At 41.3% G+C, this 23,102-nt stretch overlaps 2 protein-coding genes across 6 annotated transcripts in view; one reads left to right on the forward strand and one right to left on the reverse strand.

Moving 5' to 3' along the window:
* Positions 1–14,667, forward strand: part of ARHGAP22 (Rho GTPase activating protein 22) — a 136,085-nt gene extending 121,418 nt beyond the window's left edge. For both annotated transcript variants that reach the window (XM_068166214.1, XM_068166215.1), the window contains 4 exons: positions 3,151–3,224; positions 4,990–5,111; positions 7,860–8,760; positions 12,934–14,667. In XM_068166214.1, coding sequence (XP_068022315.1) covers positions 3,151–3,224; positions 4,990–5,111; positions 7,860–8,760; positions 12,934–13,162 — 1,326 coding nt within the window. In that variant the 3' untranslated portion in view covers positions 13,163–14,667. The remainder of the gene's footprint in view (positions 1–3,150; positions 3,225–4,989; positions 5,112–7,859; positions 8,761–12,933) is intronic.
* Positions 14,668–21,497: 6,830 nt separating this feature from the next.
* Positions 21,498–23,102, reverse strand: part of MAPK8 (mitogen-activated protein kinase 8) — a 46,433-nt gene continuing 44,828 nt past the window's right edge. For 3 of the 4 annotated variants that reach the window (XM_068166217.1, XM_068166216.1, XM_068166218.1), the window contains exon 12: positions 21,498–22,514. In XM_068166217.1, the coding sequence (XP_068022318.1) occupies positions 22,369–22,514 (146 nt within the window). In that variant the 3' untranslated portion in view covers positions 21,498–22,368. Of the gene's footprint in view, positions 22,520–23,102 lie in introns of all 4 variants that reach the window. The other variant, XM_068166219.1, reaches the window with a different exon arrangement.

The raw sequence follows: 23,102 nt of genomic DNA on the forward strand, positions 1-23,102 counted from the left end.
AGATGACTCATTGTGCAGTCTTCTTTTGGGATTAGATAGGTGATGAGGAGCAACACTAAACAGCCAGAAGGAAAGCTTACAGCACACGGTAGTGCTGATAGCACAAGACTGCCTTGTTAAGCTGCTGTTGTAAACATGAGCATCTTTGTTGTTGTTTGTGAGGAAAATTTGGAACCTCAACAGGGCCTGTTTACTTTTTCAGAAAGGGAGGTGGAGTTCACAAGCCAAGGGTGGAGAGGCTGTACGTGCACAGTAGCACGTGGAGCAGGATGCAACACAAAGTTATACCCAGCCTGTAGGGCCTGCCTTGCCTCCTACTTGGAAAATCCCTCTGCTCAAAAATGTTATTTCATTGAAACAACAGTTTAATAGTATAGCATGATAAGCAGGGAACTTCAAAATCAAATGTTTCATTTTGTAAAAGTATTTTGAAACAAAATGTAGCCTGTTCCAATTTGAAGTGCTATTTCATTTTTCACTTGAGATTTTTGGATGCAAAATGTAATTTTCTTTGGTCTTGTGCACCCACGCTCCCCCTCTTCCCCCCTTCCACCTCACTAAAAACAGACAAGGTAACAGCCATTCAGATTGAATTGTTGGCACCTCATGCTGGTACCTTGTGGCCACAGAGAGGAATTATGATGATGTTAGTTTGGCCTCATCTTCATGTGCAGCAAAAATTATCCAGCACTGCCCTAGACTTTCTATTCTTCATTTAGATTATTACTGTTCATCTCTTTCTGTAGAAGAGACCTTGGGCTGTGCTGAGGCCTCCAGGTATGTCAGCAGGGCTGCGTTAAAAAAAGATTTGATTCTGACACCAACTGCTTGGGAGGAGGGATTTAAAATGAAAAACAATTTTAGATTAGGAAAGAATGAAAGATCTTCAAGTCTCTCATAACTTGAGTATGAGTTGATTTGGCATGGTATTGGCCTTCACTGCTGCCTATACTCTAGAGATGCAGGCAGCAGTTCAGCAGGCTAAGTATGTGGCTTTGAGTTTTTAAGAGGAGTTGGATTTGTGTAAACATCTAAAGTGATGTTAGTTTTCCAGCCCAACTAGAAGCTTCCAATGGTGTTGATCTGTTACACACATTATAAAACCCCTTAGTTTTGGGATCACTCTTTGTAAAGCATACATCTATGGTACACTACACATGCAGCATTTTCAAGGAGGTAAGAATTATTACTGCAAAATACCGGAATGAATCACAGTTCAGTACCTCCATTGCCCATTGGGCTGTAGCTATAAGCATGATTTGTGGATTTGTTAATAATGCATCGCTTTGCATTCTTCTCTTAAATTTTGTTGGGGTTTTACTGGGCTCAGCCCTCTGTCACTCACTGGTAAGGTGGTTGGTGGGTACAAATCTGTGGCAGAAAACTTGGGGTTTTTTTTTAGAATAGAATAGAATAAACCAGGTTGGAAGAGACCTTCAAGATCATTGCATCCAACCCATCATCCAGCTCCATCTAATCAACTAAACCATGGCACCAAGCACCCCATCAAGTCTTTAATCTGACAAGTATTTCTGCCTTGATGAAGATACTTTATGTGTAATTCCTCATTTGTGATTCTTCATGACAGAGTGTGGATGATGAATGTTTAGAACTCTTTTTTCCTTTCAGGTGACATATTGTACCTATAGGTCATGTTTCCAGCTGTTCACAACTATTGTTTCTCTTCCAAAGCCTCCTCCTGCATCCAGAGGAGCGATGCTATTTTAACTCAGAGCAATTGAAATACCATGCCAATACCAACCTGATTTCTGTATTTGAAATACATTGGGTTACAGAGCAAAAATCAAGAGGGAATTAGGTCTGTTAGCTCACATATTTCTAGTTCAAACTCCTCACTTGAAAGTTGGATGACCTGAACAACTGACCTCTTCACATCAGTAGCAGTTGCCCTTGATTTAAAGGCTTTCAGATGTTTAAAAAAAGGAGGACTGAGATTTTCAAAAGTGACTGGGCTTTTATTGGTGTCTCCATTGTTGCCATTGTTAAACCAGCATAATTTTTAAGATAATGAATTTAAAAAGGACTTCCTGCTTTTAAGAAGTCTTTTTAAGTTTCAGGATTTTTATTAGAGGACTTGTTTTGTGTTTGGGACATGAAGGATAAAAATTGTTCAGGATGTTAAGGATGGAGGCAGGAATGCAGACTGCTCCCTGGATGTTTCTAACTTGTCTGGACCAGAGAAATCAGGGAGATCTTGCAAGAGGCTGGTCAATAGAATTCTCTCCCCAGAGGTTCTTAATAAATCAAGGAAAGGTTGAATTAAATGTCTAACTGCATTTTTTGGCTTGGAACTAGATGCCTCTGGAATTTTTCCATCATTAGTTAGCAGCCCTCCATCATTAACTGGCAGCTATCTCTCTTCCCAGATGTGCTTGGGTATCTATTTTCCCACGAAAGATTTAGTTGGCTCAAAAAAACAAGCAGATCTCCAGGGCAGTTGCAGCACTGACAGGGACAGGCAAATGATGCTTGGGACTGTTGCAGGACAATAGCCTTATAAGCCTGAGGTTTTCATGAAATGATTTAAGTACCTTTAGGGTTTTGTGATATTCCTCCAGCAGATGTCTCATCTTTTTAATGTAAAGATGGAAATTTTATAAGGAAGCAAGTCACAGCTCAGAATGAGTGACTGCAAATGGAAGTAAATAATCAAAAAGGAGGTAGTTGAATTGGAATATAATTTAGCTTTTTAACAACAAAAAAAACCCCACCACCAAGTCTCCTCTGCTCAGCTGAGCATTACTGCAGTGTATTTATACAATACTCAATGCCCCAAAGTCTCAAGCAGGCCAGCTGCTGAAAAGCACATTTGCTGGTACTTTTGTACCAACTCCAGTGTACAGACTTTGAAGATTAGCAGGTCTCACTAACTGAAGGCTTCTACATCAACTATTAAAGTTGACAGGAGGATGTCCACTGATTTTGAGAACTGCATCGAAATCTGAACATTGAATTTTGGTAAGGCACAAGACACCAGAAGATACCTTTTTTAAAGCAAACCCTCCTTGTATTGTCATCTGTCTTTCGTGGTTTAGACTCTGCAAAGAGGACTTGGTAGTACTGAAGGAAAGCTGAGTCTGCTTTTCATCATTTATATTAATAGTTCTTCTTGGGTTTCCTATCCCTTAGGGTACCCAGGAACTGGTTAAACAGGTGAAGAATTTGCCCCAAGCCAACTACAACCTCCTCAAATACATATGCAAGTAAGTGAAATTAATTAACACTTTGAAAAGTCACTGTTTGCTGAGGCTGTCTTATATGCAAATAATTTGCACTGAAAGCATGACTATTCAAGCATCATTTACATGTAAATTACTGCCCCGTAAGACGTGTGGAGGTGAACGTGCACCCTACCCGAAGAAACCTCTTGGTTTATCCACAAGCGTCAGCCAAGCAAACTGCTGTTACCCACAGCCTTGGCTGTAGACATGAACGATACCAATATAACATATTGCTTATTTCAGTAGCATTAAAGACTAGTAAAGAAAGGTATTATTTTTCCAGGCACACCTGGAATATTTATGCCATATGCTGAGCAGTGGACACAGTCAGAATAGCCAGTCCGGCCTCAGCTCTGATTTGGAAGTGGGATTGGTAGTGGCTTCTATGAGGCACACCAGGGTATTCCACAGCCCTGTCTCCCCTCATCTCTCTGCTGCTTCTCTCAGTTTTTCACAAAGTGGCCTGGAAAGTATTTTGGGAGCTGGAATGGACTTTTGCCCTAGGTACAACATAGTGACCTTTATGTTGTATTCTTGTCTCCATGGCAGTTAGTCCCTTTATGATATTTGCACATCTGGAGAAGGCAGTAAACACAAACACACTTATTCAAGAGATGTCAAGCCCTTCCCAAGTGCACAGGCAGATGGCATTTCTGAAATTTATCTTTTTAATCTTTAAAAACAATGATTCTGCCTCACTATGTGCTTCTATAGCCATTTGGTTTACTGTCTGGGCACCCCAAAACATGAATGGCTGAGGAATAGAATTATACACATTTTTAAGTGAAGCAGTGAGGAAAGGCAAGACAAGTAGACTTTACTTCTCACTTAGCAAAGAAAACTGACAATTCTTATGTCTCAGCATATGCCCACCCCAAAAGGAAATGAAAGTGCCTAGAAGAGTCACGCTGCAAGTAGAAGCATTCAAAAATGTGCTTGATGCAGAATGACAAGGAAATGTTTTTCCCTGCAAAACCCATCCAAAAATCCAAAACGATGATAGTTTAGGAAATGGAGCACAGACAGACTAGGCTGTTCACTTTTGAGGTAACTGAGTCCTATTTCCTGCAGCTGTAGGCTTGCATGTCATATAGTCCTTTCGACAACTTGGCTAATTATGTACAAGTGGTTTAGGTGTTTGTTACAACCTCTCTCCAACTACCACTCCTATTGGGAAGATGTTCTAAATTCCAAAAGCACTGACTGTTACAAACTTTCTGCTGATTTCCAGCTTATATGTGTGAATAGCCAGTCTGTCTGCACTTCTTTATGCGCTGTCTTTGGTTTTCTCTTCTGATGTTCACCCAGCTGATGCATTCACAAGACACATTTGAGCTACCTCTTTAGCTGTATTTTGTTAGATTCAAGCCACAAAGCTCTTTCCACAGGTTGCCAATTCTAGGACAATGAGACAAGTGAAATGTCTTTTGTTATACTTGTAAGTGAAAACTGGCAGAAGCCAATCTATATAATTGAAGAATTTTCATAAAAATGTGAAAATCTGTCTTTTCATACCCAGTAGAGGGCAGGTCCTCTTGGCAGAAACAATCTTGTCCTGTTCATACATTAAGAGGGATCTGGGCTTATTATTAAGTGTTGAGTCTCCACTAGTGTTTAGAAGCATTTCAGGTAACAAGGTTTTATAAACACAGGATGGAACTCTTCCTCTCCCAGAATGCCTACAGTCTGAGAAGTCATTACTTATTCTTCCTCTCCTCCTTTGATTTTTCTGGGGGGGCTTTTCAAGGTTCCTCGATGAAGTTCAGGCTCATTCCAGCATTAACAAGATGAGTGTCCAGAACCTGGCTACAGTATTTGGACCAAATATATTACGGCCCAGAATGGAAGATCCAGTGACCATGATGGAAGGTAGGCACTACTTTTGTGAAATAACACCCATGTTTTGGAGCTGTAAGTGTATGCTGGAAGTCATACTTTGGTTGGTAGCTGCATCACCTGACTGCACAGTCAGCAACAAGTCAAGCAATCTATTTCTTCAGTGCCTGTGTGAGGATGGACTTGCTGGGCAGTGTTATTTCATTCGCAACTAGATAGGCAGTGTCTCTACACCACCTGGAGATGCCTCTGCCCCATTGTAAGATGTTATTTGAAACTCTTCTTGAACTTACTGCTAAAATGTAAGCTTAAATGTTTTCTGGAAGGAACATCTTGAAGTACCAACTGCTACCATTTAGTATTGCTGCCTTTTGGTGGTTAGACAAGTTGCAAGAACATCCAGTTTACAATGAAGAGGTATTGTAGATTCTACTGCGCTGTGCTGGTTTTATGAGGTGTCTTCTAAGCGTGCTGTGTATGAACTGGAATTCCACAGAAGTCAAGGAGCAATTTGAAAATCACTCTCAATTTTGAATGTAAGACTCTGAAGCTAGAAAATTTATCTACCTCCATATGGGTCAGGAAATGGCCAGGGCATGATCTCTGTTGGGCTGACACTAGGACTGGAATACAGCCCTCCTCCCACATTGCACTGGAACATAACTACTGTGGTGCAAGTTTCAGCACGGTCTTTGCATCAAGTTTTGTAGGATTTTGGTATGACTTGCAAAAAGAATTTATGGATTCACCCAGGATTAGGCACAAATGGAGATGCTGTGCCCAGGATGTCTGAGCTCAGCCCTGGCACTGCTACTTAGCTGTAGGGGAGAGCTGACATGGTGTTTGCACGATGGAAATCCTTTACAGAATGCCAACATTATCACACTTCAGCTGCAGGAGTGACCTCTGAAGGGCACAGCAGCCAACTTCACACCCTGAGGTAGTGGTTCTCACTGTAGTTCTTCAGGAATTCAAAGCCTGCCAGCCTGCCTGCAGAAATGTGGGGAGGAGAAAAAGAGTGCAGAAGTGCTGCTTTCGGTTGTTGGGGGTTTTGTTGTTTTATTTAAGGACTTCTGTGTGTTTCTTTGTCCATCTGGATTTTTGTGGTTGGGTGGGAGGTTTTTTGTGTTTTGTTTTGTTGTGGGTTTTGTTGTGGTTTGTTTGTGAGTTTGTGGTTTTGGTTGGTTTTTGTTGTTTTGGGGTTGTTTTTTTTTGGTGGTGCTCTATCCAGGCATGCAGAGTTATTCAGTATTACAGAGGTGGGAACAGCTGACACCTCCATCTGTTTTATGATGCTGTGACTTCCCCTAGTGGCCAGCTGGTCAGGCACTGATAAGACTCTTACAGCCTTGGCCAACAATGTACTTTTGTTCAGCTGCTACAAATTTCAGCGTTTAGGTTCAGTCCACATCAGGCATTTTGTTATGCAGTTCAGCTGATGGCACAGGGGCTTGTGCTGTGGGTAGGTACACAGGTGCCACAGAAGCTGTGGGCCCATGATCTCTCTTCATCATTGTATAAAAATGCTACAGTGACCTGACCTGGAATTCTGTACCATCACATTTGAACTGTAGAAAAATGAGGATCTGGTGGCTGGATTTCCAGACTTAAGTCACTATACTCATAAATAACAACAATGGCAATGTTTTGTTTTATTGTTAGATGAGAAGACTAGTTAAATAGAAATCTTGGAGAAGGACTCAATGATACATACATACATACATACATACGTATGTATTTTAAGCTTTAGGGTAATCTGGATCTACTAAATCAAGAGATACAGAAAAATATCTGTGTCAGTTCTTAGTTGTTCAATTGTGCAAGCAGTTCAATTGTGTCTCTATTCAAATTTAAACCATGATTTTCAAATAGAAGTTTGACATCTAAATTGTTAGGAATGCCTTATCTCCAGAGACCTTTCTTTCTTTCCCTGCATTCACAGACATAAAAGAGAAATTGTAGGTGAGCTTCTTGCTATCAGGCCAAAACATCATTATTCAATTCAGGCTTTCAACTTGACTCTCTGAATATGTTAGTCTCATTCTCTATTTCAGACAATACTTAAAGATAGAACTACATATTTGCTCTTTTTAGGGTTTTTCCCTCTTTTGTAGGAAGTGCTTTGTAACGGGTTTGATAAGTGGTGTTCTCTTATTAGTTCATAATGGCCTACTCCACAACTGGAAAACAATGACAGCTGCTTTCTGGGGAGTTAAATAATTGCAACTGCTTTCTGTGCTTGCTGTTCGCCTTCTGCAGGTCATGCTTCCTACAACCTTCTCTATACACTGAGTGCAGCAGACGTTTTCGGTTCCTCAATAAAGTAGTTCTGGGGCTGTGGAAACCTGCTGGTTTTGGAGGCTGGGTGGAGGTGCTCCATCCCAGCAAATAAGCTACTAGTGTCAGGATCTGGTGGGCATCTCTGCACAGCACTATATGGTCTTGCATGGACGCATCGATGCTGGCTCTAAAACCCATGCCTTGGTGTGGTACAGACGCGCCCCTGTGATGCTAGTGATTATTTGGACTCTGCTAGTCAGCTGCAGGAGCTGGTCTGATGCCTGTATCCTTCACGGTTCCCCTTTCCAGCAAAGTGAATGATTCCTGTCCCTTGCATTCCAGAACAGAAAGGCTCAGAGCAGGTGTTTGCACAGACTCATAGGGGTGCATGCTGGCCACAGGGCTGCCTCACAAGGAGCTCACAGAACATCTCACAGATGGGGTGAGTGTCTGACATCTTTCATGTCTCATCAGCTGCTTGCTTTTGTTTTCTCCCCACAGGCACCTCACTAGTTCAGCACCTGATGACAGTGTTGATAAGTGAGCAGGGGAGAATCTTTGCTGTTCCTCAGGCCGAAATGCCAGGGAGCCAGCTGGAAGTCAGACCAGTGCGTCAGCGCAGCACTGTGGAGTGGATCTCTGAGGAGGACGGGGAGGACAGCAAGTCAGAGAACAGTGTCCCCAGCCCCATTGATTTGCCGTCTATCACTGCTACAGCACCAGAGGACAGTCCTGGACCTGTGGTGAAAGACAGTCCTTCAGAGCACAGTGGCAAACTGACTCAGCCGGCCACCAGCCCTAACAAAAGAATGCAGACACTGCCTCCATGGAAATACTCCTTACGCCAGCAGGGAGCACGGTCTGTGAGTCCAAAGCTGGGCAGCTCATCCCTAGATATCCCCAACCTCTCCTCTGGTGGGAACTGGTTGATGAATGGACTGTACTCCCTCCGAGGCCATCGCCGGACAGCCTCTGGGGAACGGGTTAAAGACTCGTGCTCTTCCCAGAGACTCTCTACTTATGACAATGTCCCTTCCTCCAGCCTCTCCCTTAGCACACAGAGTATGGCCAGCACCACATGGTCTACATCATCGTGTGAAATCTCTGTGATGGACTCAGTCAGCAGCTGCCCAGCCTGTCGGGCCAGTGACTCTTCTGCTTTAAGCTCTCTCAAAACTGAGTGGGTAACTGAGGGCTCACTGTCTCAGAGCGAGGTCAAGACTGCAGATCTGGAGAACAGCATTGATAGATTTGATGCAAGCAGCAGCAGCAGCGAACAAAGCAACCCAGCTGCAGCTTCTAGAGACTCTATCAAATGCTCTAGGGCCTTGCAGAGCCTGGTGGTGGAGCTACAGACAGAACTGAGCAAACAGAGGACTGAGTATGAGACCAATATTAAAAGGTAAAGTTATCTGCAGGGGGCACAAAAAAATGTCAGCATTACCCCTGATTGCGCATGGGTGTGGGCTACCAGGCTATCAGGTTCTCAGACCTTGAGTTTGGATTTCAAAGACAGTAGATTTGGTTCTGGTCTTTCCTCACTGTCCATCTTTTCTCTGGTATAAGAGGACCACCAGAACAGGATTTCTGTTACATAGAGAATTCCAGTATTTCACATTCTGTTTTCACAAGAAATCAGAATTGCACAGGTAGCATTGGTCTGCTCTTTGCCAGTGTCCTGGGTATTAACATCAAAGCAAACTCCTGGAGGGAGGGATTGGGACCCAGGGTGGTGAGGCCTTAGCAAGGCTATCAGTTGGTCTATACAGGTGCTAAGATTTGTATCAAATCAGTCTGAAATTGTGGGCTTCTTGATGCTTTTCCCAATGGAAGCATTCTTCTGGGACCTGATCTCAACCATTCTCTGGGTATGCTTTTGTGGTGGTGCTGGGACTACATCTCAGCTACAACTTTTTCAACAGCCCTTTGGTGTTGAACTTCTAGAAGCCTGACTTTTGATTTCTAATGTGCTTATGGTGGTCCTTTGCATATTTGCCCAGCCACTGACTCAAAGTAGCAGGAAGCTGCTGCTGCTTTTACAGCAGAATGGTGAACTGTGTAGTGCTTTTCCCCCTCTGATGTTTGTACTTACACACCTACAACTGCAGGCGCTGTACTTTAGGTCTGTGCTCAGAAAAGTTCCTTCATTTTTAAGAGGTGTGTGAGAGGAGGGCTGTAGGAGGTGTTCAGTAAGCAATATTTATTAATTTGTGTGACTAGATTGGGTTTTATGGGTGTAAGTGCAAGCTTAACAATGACTTTCAGCCAAGTACTCGGGGAAACATGCACGTGAAGGATTATTGCTTAAAGGAATGAAACATGTTTTTAATACCCAGCCATGTGCAAAGCAGCACACCACGTTGTAATGCACGTGAGTCAGGGCTGGCCTGTGCTCAGTAGCACTGCTGCTTTGCACCGAAGAGGGCTGTGGTTCTAGTTCTTACAAATGGTTGAGTTCTCAGCCTGTGTGTGTGTATGAAGCCCTTAGTGCTATACTCCTTCAGTTATTAAAACTCTGATAGCATTGACATTTCTCTATCAGTCTCCCAGTCATGGAATGGTACCAAATGCCCATGACTTGGGATGGTGTAGTGAAGCTTTAGGCTACATTTGCCTTTTGCTTGTAATTTCTCAAAAATGTGTCTGAAGTGTGATCTCTTCCAGTGGGCCAGCTCTCAAGGCAGGAATTGCATTTGCTACCATCCTGGCTTATTCTATGATTGTCCTTAGTGGTAGCTCACCAGCCTTTGCAGCTTTTCTTGTGCCTCTTGCATTGTACTGCCTTGGTATATGAAACCGGAAGGAGAATCAGGCGATGTAACAGTTTCAGTTCCCACTTAACGTCACAGAGTGGAAGAAGAGCTTACTCCCACCTTGTGTTCCAGGTGGAAGGGCTGTCAAGAACACCACCAAGTTGCTAGCATGGTGTGTTGGAAAAGGTTTGTGAATGAGAATGGTTTGCTGGGGTTTTTTTAGATATCCTACTGATGCAGAACGGGAGGCCAAGGAGGGTATGTGCCTTGCATTTAACTCTGCAGGGCTGGCAAGCCTTGTTACAAGGATACAGAAGAATAAACAGAAAGGAGATATGGCTGCTAAGCTTGGAAATGTGTGTCTGCACATTTCTACCTCGTACCCGAGGAAAAAGATGGCTTTCAACCTCTTATCAGTAAAAGTGTTCCAACAGGGCCTCCAGCTGTTGACATCAGGGACATCCAGGAAGACCTGTTCTTCATTCCAGCTGTTGAGGAGTTACAGCTGCATCAGCTCAGCAAATACCTGCCTGCTTCCTCAGCTGGACAGGGACAGAAAGCACTGTGGCTGGAGGAGAGGACTATGAATCGGCCAGGTCCCACAGGACAAAGTAGCTAGAAGTGCCTAATGAAGCAGGTTTCATAAAACCAGGCAAGATGCAATCACTGCCTTTTTGTACGGAATAGGATGACTCCAGCTGTTCAGATTACAGCCTGAAGGATCTTGCTGTCAATTCTAAGAATTTCTAGCCAAGTTTTTAATCTCTCAAAAATTTTGCAATGTTTTTACTACATCTGCAGCAATTCACATGTGCAAAAAAATATGTACCCTTCCAGCCTGCATGAAAGCCTGCTCCTGTGGAAAGGCAGGCACTAGCTAACAAAGAGGGGAGGCTGCTTAGCAGGAAAACTTTGGGCTGCCTCACTAGATTTATTTAATTTAGTCCCCAAAAGTAATAATTAGTTCCTTCACAACTGCATGAGTGCTTGTGTGGTTTGCAGAACTCAGTGTGTGTAGCAGGGCATGTTTTAATGAAGGAATATGAGCTTTTGTTGGCACATACATAAATGGAGGGAAAGCAGAGTCAATACCTGCCTGGGGCAGAGGTAAGGAACACTTGCTGATGGAAAAGCTGTTATTTATCATCAACTGCCCATTTTCTTGCTCTTAGGCAGAGGGAGGCAAGTTTTATGGCCTTCCTGGAACCAGTCTGTTCCAGAGCATTTCTCCCTCGAGGTTAGTATAATTATCTGTTGAGTTTCAGTAATTCATGTTTACCACCTGGGACTCTTCAGAAACTAGAAGTATCTTGGAGAGGACCTATGATGTTGTTTGTGGAGAAATACCATAGGTACTGTATCCCTGTGTAATTCAGAACATGGGCAGCTAGTCTAGGCTGCTGTAGCTGACCCCTAAACTTTGTGGTGAAATAGTTGGTAGCTCAGACCTGTAGTATGCAGTAAAAATGCCATGAAGGGGAGGTGTGAGGATTAGCATGCTAGCTTCAGAAAAATCCTCCTGTATTACAGAGGACAGTTATCTGGGCAAAGACTCCCTTCACCAAAGGGCAGTTTATTTACATAGTACATGTTTCTGTTCACACATCAGTGCAGCTGCCAATCTGCTGGACTTATCAGCACCTCTGTGCGACTTCTAAGGTGCTGTGAAAGTTGTGACAAAAATCAAATTGCCACCCTTAGCTGTATGTGATGGAACAGTTTAAGGGGATGGACTGCATTACTTGCATAATTGCCTCTTCATGGGCACGAAACTGAATTCAGACCTTTCTGGGACTGTCATAAGGTCTCATTTTTTATTATTTCATTGTTGTTCAGTCCCTGACATTCCATTGCTGAGTGTCCCTTACCCTGTTTAAAAATAACTCTTTCACAGGGAAGCCAGGCACCCCAGCCTTCATTGCTGAATATCAAGATCAATTGAGAGGTGCTGGTGCTTGTGTGTGGGTGTGTAGTTCGGGGTTTGTTTTCATTTAAGTTAGAGAGGAGACACTTTTCCTAGGAAAAAACTAATTTTAAAATCTCCCTTTCTGAATATTCTCAGTGAGCAGAAGTTCCTGACTGGATATTCTCCCTCCTCTGTTTCAGCACCGCTATTCTGTGTTGCACTTAAGAAACATGCTGGAGATGACTGCTTTCTGTGCTTGTTTCAAACAAACAAACAAACAAAGAGTCTTGATCTTTGACCTCCTTAGACAAAAGTTCTTAGTCTTGCCTTAAGAGTTTTGTGCACAGATAAATTAAGGTCTGTTCTTCAGATTCTTCATCATATGAAATACTGGGTGTTTTACATCTTGGGTAGTATGAAAAGCTTTTATTCCTCTGCTCCAATGTCAGGAACAAAACTTTACAGAAAATACCATAAAATGGATTATGAAGGAAAATCATGACCTCATTCCTACCTGACCTCCGAAGATGTTGCCATGTACTGGATATCCACACAGAGAAACATGTCAGAATGAAAACAGAGGTTAAAATATTATTTTACTTGAACTCAGCCCAAGGAGTTAATATAGCTGCTCTGACCTTCAGTCTGTAGCCCAGAAGTAAGCACTGGATTGTAAAACTGGAGCATATATTCTCAGGATACAAATAGAGGCTCTCTGCCCCTAAACTCAACATTAATGAAACGGCAATTAGTGCCCACCTTTCAAACTTCCTCTCAGAATCAAGGTATTTCAGCTCTACATGGAGCAATTTACATTTATTACAGATATCACTGGTATTTATCCAGCTACTTAAAAAATACCTTTGTTTTGTTTTTTTTTTCCCTCTTCTCTCTCTCTCCCCATTTTGGTTTTAAGAATTGAAGAAACAAGTGCAGACCTGAGGAAGCACGTGGTTAGGTTAGAAGAAGAACTGGACCAAGAACGCAAGAAATACGCAATGATGGAGATAAAGCTGCGCAATTCCGAACGTGCTCGTGAAGACGCCGAGAAAAGAAATCACCTCCTGCAGAAGGAAATGGAAGAGTTTTTTTCAACATTAGGATGCTTAACTGTTGGAAGTCAAAGTGCTAAAGTTCCCAACTAGAACAAGCTGATGTACAGCACAGAAAATCCTATTTCTGGCAAACCCAGCGAGAATTGACATTTTGTGCTCATGTATCATGAGTAATTCTACAGTGATTGTGCTCTCAGTAATACTTGCTCTGTTGTCTTTACATGTTCTGTAGTACTTGGGCCAGCTGGGAGAAAACTGCTAAGCATGCCTGAGAGTTTAGATGTCAGATTGCCAAGAAAGAGGAGGCAGCCTTTTTATCCACAAACTGAAAGATACTATCCTCCACAGCTGTATTGCTACTGTCTTCAGACTTACTGCACCATCCTTGTGCTAGCTCAAGGCCAACGGAAAGTCCTGCAAGGTGGCTGAGATGGCCAGAGCCACGGGACAGGCTGAGCTTGGAGCTGAGGATCTCCTACACATCACAGGTGCTTGGGAGGATGGCAGTTGCAGTATGTCACCCATGTGGTTTAGCAAATGGGTTTAATGAGGTGTGTTTTTTTCCCATTCGTTACATAAATTTTGTTCAAAGGTCTCATTCCTTAAAGTGGTACTATTTTATGAAGATAATGTGAAAACAAAGTCTACAAATGAGCTGAAGATGACAAAGTCTTGACAGTTCTCTAAAATTGTCCCTTGCCCACTCAACAGTTGCAGTGTTTCACAAAAATGCAACTTATTAAACTGTATGTGATTGATAATCAGACTGGCCTCCAAAACTCCATGGAACTTTAAATATGCACATTTTGCTCTAGGTATCTGGGGGGTTTAAGCCAAAAATAGAGAGTAGTAGCTGAGAGAAAATAAATCTTTAGCTGATAAATACTGATCTGACATCAAGGTAGGAGAAGAAAGATTCTTATCATCATTACACACCCAACTGCTGAGGGTTATTTTGTCTATAAAACTTTTAACAGGAAAACCTACAGTAAGAGAAATGTGTGCAATTGGCATGGGGGAATCTATACTTTTATCCAACCCAGGACAATTTACACTTAGCTGCCTTGTAGCATTTCTCACACCAGCAGTTGTAGGATTTTTTTTTGTTGTTAGCTGACAGGGAGATGAGGAGTATCACAGACATCCCAGCAGCCTAAGGTACTTGCATCTACAAGAGAAAAATCATTAGAATGAAGTTGTAATGTCCAGAAACTAGATGCCAAGGCTGACTATCCCTTCAAGGGACTTCTTTGAGAAGTTCTGCATAACATCTGCAGTGCCCTGAGCAACATGGAGCCTGCACCCAGAAAACTGAACTCTGCTTACCAGCCCAGCACTCAAAGCACTATTTGTTCTTCCTGGGCATGTATGTTTGACAGCTGAGGTAGACTGGGAGACTTGGAGGAGAAAGACTTTTAATGAGAAAGTGCCACAACAGCATGAACTGGCTAAGAGGAAAGTCCAGACCAATGAAAGTGCTTGTTTTATTTATTTATATATATATTAAAAAAATGACCTGAATCTGTCTTTTCGTACTAGAGAAGAATACAACTCAGTTGTCTGGAAATAAACTTAGTATGGGCTTTTTTTATGTACCAGCAGGCTCTACACCTTTCAGTACTGACTTTCTCACCATCTTACAGATATCCAGCTGTTTTAGTACTTACACATCTAAAAAATGAACTTTTTTCTGCCTCCCCATAATGCCTCTCCTTCCTATAGAAATATAAGCCATTTAAAGTGAGGACAAACCCCAACATTTTAACCTAATCTTTCCAGGCTAAGGCAAGTCAAGCAAGGTGGTAGAGTAAGTTGTGTGGGTAGGTCAATTTAATTATTTCAGAACATCTTCCCTTCTTCCCAGAATATCCATCTGTGCTGGATTCCTCACTGCCCCTAGTGTGAGGCAGTGGCAGGTACACAGCGTTCAGTCCTCCACCCTCTGCCCTGTATTAGTGCCCAGCTGAGCCTGCAGGGAAGATGGTGGATGCCCTGCTTCAAAGAGCAGCAGTAAGATGCACAAGGTGAGAAGAAACTGTTGTAATGACTTTGAGCTGGAACAACACAGTGGGTCAGTAGCATTAAGTACCACACCAGTCATCACAACTGGCCTGAACTGGGCTGTGAGTAATGCTGCAATTAGAACATCAGGACTGGTTAAAACCAAGTTTCTGCTGAGGCATTCAATCCAAGAAGCCTGTTCCCAACATGGGTACCTGTCATGGTGTCCATCCTGACAGCCCCCATCTGTCAGACCATCTATATGGCATTATCTCCCGCAGGTAGCAAGTGCAGATCCTTAAGTTCTGACACACTACAAACTTTCTTAAGTCATACTGACTGGGAGCCCGAGAAACAAATCTGCAAACCATGAGTGAACAAGGCTGCTGGCTAACTCTCAATGAAATAAAAGTTAAACTTGGGGAACCAAACCCCTCATCTTAAATCTTCAGATCATACCAGACTAATCTGTCAGCCATGTAGCACTACATAACCTAAATCTGACATTCAGAAAAAAATAGTTCTTCTTTTCAGTCTCACTCAAACTGACCCATGGAACTAACCCTTTCCCAGTTGTCCACTTCTAGCAACTCTTGTTCATGAGGAATACATTTCAGGTCCTTTGAAGGTGATTCACTACAATAAATAAAGCCTACAAAAAGCTGCAAATCACCCAGTTCATGCTAAAATACACCACAGCAGGATGCTAACTCTAAAGCACAGCAAGAGGAGCAGCATGTTTCTTTCTGTCATGGGCAATTATGCAAGAAATGGGAACACACTTCAGCTGTTGTACCCAGCCTCATGGAGTATCATCTTGTCTGAGGAAGATGATACACTCTTTCCTAGCTTCAACTCCTGTGCTTTCTTTCCTGTCACTTCATCTGCAAACTTCATGGATGTCCTTATTTTGCAGGCTGCCTGTTTATTACCACCCTCCATTTCAAGTGTCAGCTTCCTTAGCAAGCGTGTAACAAATTTTCAGTGAAAGAAATCCAACATAAGCATGTGCTTAGAACAGCACCTAAAGTCAAACTGCAGCATTGTAGAGTAACACAAAACTTCTGTAGGTCTCCATGGCATTTCTAATATGGGAAGGAAAATTAATAATGGCAGCTTATTATCTACACTCACTAGCAAGTTCCATGCAAGCCAGCAGCACTAGAGTGTTTCAGGTTTGGCCCTAAGCCACCCACAGACAAATCCCTGGCAGAACTAACTCTCAGGCCTTGCTCTATTTATGTATTACTTGGAATCATCTGCACTTTATCCTAATATGCAAAGAAACCCCAGCATTTCTGAGCCTTACCCCATTCCTAGAAAAGAAGTTCACAAACAGGTGGCCCAGAGAAACAAAGCAGGATGCACTGCACTGCCTCAAAAACCTACACAAAGACAATGGAACAGCAGCACTCAGACAAACATAGCTTGAGAGCATCCTGAGTCTTTGTCTCAAGAAACACTGAGACCCTGCTGGAAATGAAGCAATGAAATGCATTATGCTAGGATTTAGCCTCAATCTAGAGGTGTCAGTGCATGAAGTGATCCTGGCACCCAAACTAGCTCTCCAGTAAGAGTGCTTCAGAAATTAAGACCCTTCAGGATTCTCTGTGACTGAGTTTTGAGCAAGATTTTTGTGAGGGCTCAGGGTCTGGCCTTCCTTTCATACACAGACTCATCCATGCTTACCTCTTTCTGCAATGGGGGTTCGTAGCAGCTGCTTTTCCAGGTGGCTAGAGTCAGCAGCAAGAAAGAATTGATTTCCAGCAGTCACAACCACACTTCATATTAACAGTCTGTGGCACATCCAAAGCCCATGGGAGTGGAGAAATGGAACAAACATGTCACTTTGCCCACAGGTGAGCTCATACACAAGACAGGACTTGAAGTACCATTAAAAACAGATTAATTCTCTGGAAGAACTGATGCTTGTGAGACTCCAACGGCAGCCTTACTATGAAATCCATTCCAGCCTAGCAATGAAGAAACACTAACTGCATAGTGGGCAAGCTTTTTTTTTTGTTTGTTTTTCTTTTTTATTTAAAATATCATTATAACCAATTGACATACTAGGTAACAATGTATACATTCAAGTGGTGCACATTTAACGAGCTACGGCATGAATAAGTAAAAAACCCACAAAGGTCTCAGCAATGCCCCACCAACAGCTTATTTGGAGGGAATAAAGGAAAAGAAGGAAACGGTATCAAATGTGGGGAAGAGAGAGAAAAAAAAGTACAGTTTTTCCCAGCATTTTTAATGGTGTATCTTCCCCTTCATATTTCTTGGGACAAAAGAAAGTTAAGAATATACTTCCAAAAGGGCAGAAGGAATGATCACAATAATTAGGGGTTTCTTCTCAACTTTAGTAATAAAAGTTAAAGAACTCTCAAAAATAGACTAGATATTGGGCCTACAAAAGTAAGTCATCTGTATGCAAAGCTTACCAAGAATTCTTCCTTTTGTAAAATGTAAAGGATGAGGTGATGTTACTAGTAAGCTATTTTTACCTAAAAAACAGACTACAATAATAAAATCACCGATTTACAGCTAACACAATATTCTAGATGTACATTACTGTACACAAGCTATATATTACACATTAACATCTTACGTGAAACATAAGAAACATACTTACTGATACTGTCTCAACATTGGCCAATAGGTTTGTTTCTCTAAAGGAAGTGTATTTTTCTATTCACATTCAGTGTAGTTCCAATAGCAAGGGTTAGTTTCGCTTACTTAAGAAACGTAGAAAGTTTGTGTGAGGTAGTTCAAGAAAACCTAGCTTAAAATTTTTAGCTAAAGAAGTAGAAACGCAACATGATCTGATTCACAACATGCTTCTGTAATGAAGAACTATCTAAAGAGGAAGAGAAGGGAGTGAAAAAGATTATCTAAAAATTACCCCTTTTATCCAGTGCCTTTAGCTCAGAATAAACTAAATTGAAAATTTGGGTAGGCAGTAGAGTCTCATCACATTCCTTCATTAAAAGTCTCTTTCTAATCCTACTGAAAAATCTAGACAGCTTGCCTCCAGCTCCAGTCCTCAAACTTAAGTAGGCAAGAACCAAAACACTGAGAGCAAAATAAAATGTAACAGCACAGACAAACTGCTGAGAACAATAAACAAAAACGTGTCAAGCAACATTAATTCACTTTCTTTAGCAACTTGGAACAGTAAAACGAAGTGTAAGCTGAACCATCATCTTCCATTTTCCCCCCTTAATCTTAATTAAGAAACATGTAATGCCATATGCTTTGGATTATTGGCTGGCTAGGAACTATCCTACTGCAGTACCTTTTCATCATTTTACTTTCTGCAGTTTGGAGATGAATGCCACACATGCTAAAGTAGGTCATTAACTCACGCAAACAGCTGCCAAGGCGCTTAATTTCTGCTAACAAAGTTAGTCTGTGTTCAGAGAAACAATTTTCCATGTAACAAACCCACACCACTAACACCATTTACTTGGACAGTGAGGCAGCAGAGGGTGCTATTGCTCACTGTAGCCTCTCCTGAATTCACGCCCCTGTGTTGGTGCTTACCGACTGGAATTATCATTGCATCTAGCTGGACTTCCTATCCAGAAAGGTGTTACTGCATGTAAGATAGTGAGTTTCTTCAAAACCAAACCCCCAAGCTGCACAGCACCTGCATAAGGAGAAGTGCCATGTCTGTTCAGCTTAGCAGAATAAATGCAATTGAGGTCACCTGGTCAGTCAGGCTGGTCTAAGGTTCAACTGATAGATACTGTACAGGCAGTCCAGCTTCTCACACACACAGGAATCTCAATTCTGATCCCTTTTCCTCCATCAACAAAAGATTTAACAGAGCAGAGGTGCAGCACACAGTAACAGTACTATTTTCTCCCTCACCTCTGCTTAAGGACATAATTTAAGGACATCATTTTACAGGTTGGACTCGATCCTCGAGATCTCTTCCAACCTTAGTGATACTGTGATACTGTAATAGCCACGGTGGTGTTAGGTCAACAGTTGGACTAGACAATTTTAGAAGTTTTTTCCAAGCCAAACAATTCAAAGATTCTATGAATCTCTTTCAAATTCTTGAAGAACCTACTTTTACAGAAGCAGAGGAGCTATTTTATCCTTGATGCTTGCCATAGCTCTGATGAGCATCTTGCTATTACTGCCCACCTTTTAATCTGACATAAAAGAGTCTGACAGCTCACTGTAATTCATTCCCTACCATCTCCTAAAGGATGGGAATGGCTCTAGAAGTTGCATGCACTTTAGTGAAGCCTATTGTGATGAGAAGATTTTGGAAAATAGATTAAAATAAAACTTACTAACAGTTTAAGAATAAAATTGTACAGTGCATTGCATAGCATATGACCTAAGAGCCTAACAATAGACAGCTGAACTCTAGGATACCCTTTTGCTATCTGTGGCAGTGTACAATTATCTCCAAAATAATTTTATATTTCCACAAATAAAAAAGAAGTGAAGACTGGCATGTTGTGGTAATTTGGTTATTGAATCTGATTTTCTTGTCTTTGAAATTTTCAGCACTTTAATTTGCCTAAAATGCAAGCAAGAGGACAAAAAAAGCAGCAGCAGCACTGACATAAAGATGGTGCCCAAAGTGAACTCTTAAGTTCCCACAGGCAAAGGCCTGACCTTACTGAAATCATCCCTTTAACCACAGCTCGCTCACACTGTAATGAGTCACAGTGGACATTGCCATCCATTCATTAATCCTACCTTAAAATGAAGAAAAGCTGAATTCTCCTCAGAGTTTATGAACTCAAAGGTCACTATTGATAGCACTCTGCAGTAAAAGGCTAGTAACCATTTCGCTCTGTATTCATTTCAAAAGCAATTTTTCTATAGGACACTGGAAAGTGACAGCAAAAAATTATTTTTAAGTTTCAAAATATTTCAGTCACCACTGCAATCCAGACAGGTCCAAAGTAAATTTAAACAGGATTTAAATTTACTAAATTCTGTTCTTCACAGCACTTACAGGCATCAGAAGTTATTTTGTCAGTCTTAACGTCATTACACTGTGTTGGCCAGAACATCACTTGGCCCTAATATAACAGAGTACTGTTGTAGGATCAAAAATTTTGGCTTAATTCACAGCTTAAATTTTGATTTAAAAAAATTACAAAATAGACCATTCTATTGGTCTCTGTTCAACTTGAGAAGATTTTCTATGTTCCAGTGCTAGATAAATCCAAACACGTCCTGCCTCTTCTGAGGTAATATACAATTTGGCAGGATCCTGTAAAAACGATTGCCTTAACAAATGTGGTTTAGAAAGGCAACCTTGAAGTATTGGATACAAGTGAGGAAAGCAAAATTATACGCACACACAGCACTTACCAGCAGTCTAGCCAGGCCAGCAAAAACAACTGCGCAGTTTATCAATTTAGTCATCTTTGAGCCATTACCATTCCTTGTAACCCTGCATGTTTTTTAAAGAGACACATTAGATGTTGAAAGCATCACTATCGCTTCCATTTTTTTGAAACCACTGTAAAGACATTTCCCTCTTTCCATCAGAACGTCGCCAAGATACCTACTTAACCCAACAAGCAGAAGGAACCACACTGAAGATCACCAGGCATTCCTGGATGGCCTCTGCAGCCAGTTATATTATTTGTTTATGCTCTGCACCTGGCAAGACTTCTGGATAATTTTGTTTAATGTTCATTTTTGTGAGCATCACCAATTTAAATTCCTCTTCACATTCTATTTCACTACACAAAATATGAATCTACACAAGGCAATCAATACAGCCTAGCTTCACTAAAAATCTGCATTTTCCAAAGGAATAAATTCCAAATGATTGCTTAACTCATACATAACTTAAGTCAGTTTTACATAAACCATTCTGTAAATATAAAATGTAAACAGTTAAAATACTTCTGTGAGGAGCAGCACCATTTTACATGACTATTTAGTAACTGTTCTATGCATTTCAATATATCTTTTGTTTAAAAACTGTACTGAAATCTGGAACTTCAGTGCTGAAAACTACTGAATATTTATGATTTAAAATGAATCACTATTAAGATTTCTGCTACACGAGTCTCATGGTGAAATGAAAGATAAATGTTAATTTATATAGCACTGCCTCTCCCTCCTTTGGATGGCATATATTGCTCACTTAATGCATTAGCTACAGAAATCCTGAGGTTCCCCCTACCCCTTAATGGTTTCTAGCAATCAGTTACTTTCAGTGGAGACAGCTGAGTTTTGCCCCTATGCATTCAGATCGTTCCCTCTTCTCCCCAAAAAGCACTCGCCTCAGAAGACAAAACTAGTAAGAAACAGAACTCCCAAGAATCACATCTTACATGGAAGTATAGCTACAGCATATTAGCTTTCCCTCATGGCAGTCTAAACATCCTGGATACACTTCATTTTGCATGTACAAAACCAGGCTACAAGCTAGAAGTAAACAGTTTATTTGCATTGCAATGTATTATTCATGAAGTATCCTCGTGTTTTATGGTGATCACAAGATTTGGCATGCCACGGCTCTGCAGAAAACATCACATTATTTTGTTAGGCTAGATATTTCTGCAGCTTTGGAGATATGCTTTGCTTTCTGAAGTTCACTAAACCATTCAGATGAAGTTACTTTGCAAAGGATTGGATACTGTTTTTTTTTCTAGAAAAGGAAAATAAATTAACAAGTACTACTTGTTGCTTTCACTGAAGTATTATAGGCAAGTGGCCAAAATAAGAGGATTTTGTTAATTGCCAGCACCACAGCATTATGCCCAAAACTACAACTGACTGCACTGAATTCTCTCCCCCACCCCCACCCCCCCCTTCGCCAAACTTGGACATGGACAGATGACCAAGCATAAAACTTTGAAGGATATCATGAACAAAACATATGGAATAAAATCTAATTAAAAAAAAAAGAATTTAAACCTATAAAATCTTAAATAATTCATTATAGGGTAATGACCACAACATTAATATGTGCTTTGATAAAACAAATCTTACAAATTCAGTAAAAAAAAAAACAATTAAAAATAAGATCAGCAGCATAACAGCAAAGCAAATATGCAGATTTTAAAACCACAATAAAAATTATCAGGTTTAATACTTTACAGTTAATTACAGGGAGGGGAAAAACAAAAACAAAAAAAAAGGCTGCTTTTAACACAACTTACAGTTTAAAATTACAGCACTTTATAATGAATTCTACAGTTATTTTTGAAAAAACACTCAAAAATACCACCAAATTTTAAAGGTGCCCTATTAACGACTAGAAGGACCCCCCTCCCACCCCCCAAAAAACCAAGTAGTCATCTACAGCAACCCAGAGGTCCAGCTGAAGTTTCTAGGCTGCTGTCTGTATCAGAGGCCAATGTTGGATCTGTTGACATTGAAGACACATCATTGACAGATGACGATGAAGATGGATGCTGAGAGCCATTGATCATTGCTGCACCTGTGCTATGAGAAACAAAACAGCAAATGAGTTGCAGATACAGTTGCAGGGTTCAGTACTTGCATTAGTCTGTCTCTTCCTAATTGTCATTCCTTTCCCCTGTTTCAGCAAGTTTGAAGACGTGTCTCTATCTATTATCAATCTAAATAAAGCCCACAAGCCTTTGACATGGGGCTTAATTAAAGGTAACTCAAGAACCAAAAGACTCACATGGCATGAAGCCTGTTAAATTACAGGGACTGCTAATGGCTGAAGGTTAAAAGTCACAAAGCAGAGACAGTACTGCATAAAGCCAGAACTAAGATATCCTACAAAAATGCTAGACTATATTGATGTATTTTCATAAAGAAAGAAGGGGTCTGGTTTTCTTCCTGTCAGATCCTCCTCTCCAGGTTGGGAAATAGCTGGTGTCCAGCCACATCACATATGTTCAGCCTCAGGTACATGGGGACTTTCCCAGAGTCTGGCCCTCAGTGAACTCTGAGCAGAGTCAGCAAAAGCTGTCTAACTCTGTCACAATTTTTTAATAGCACAAGTGAAGTCCTGTCAATGGGCAGCAAATGGGGACAAAAGTCAGCAACAGTCTGT

Source organism: Melanerpes formicivorus, unplaced genomic scaffold (assembly GCF_026170545.1).
Source record: "Melanerpes formicivorus ecotype bairdi unplaced genomic scaffold, bMelFor1.0.p_v2 SCAF_98, whole genome shotgun sequence".
Classification (NCBI taxonomy): Eukaryota; Metazoa; Chordata; class Aves; order Piciformes; family Picidae; genus Melanerpes; species Melanerpes formicivorus.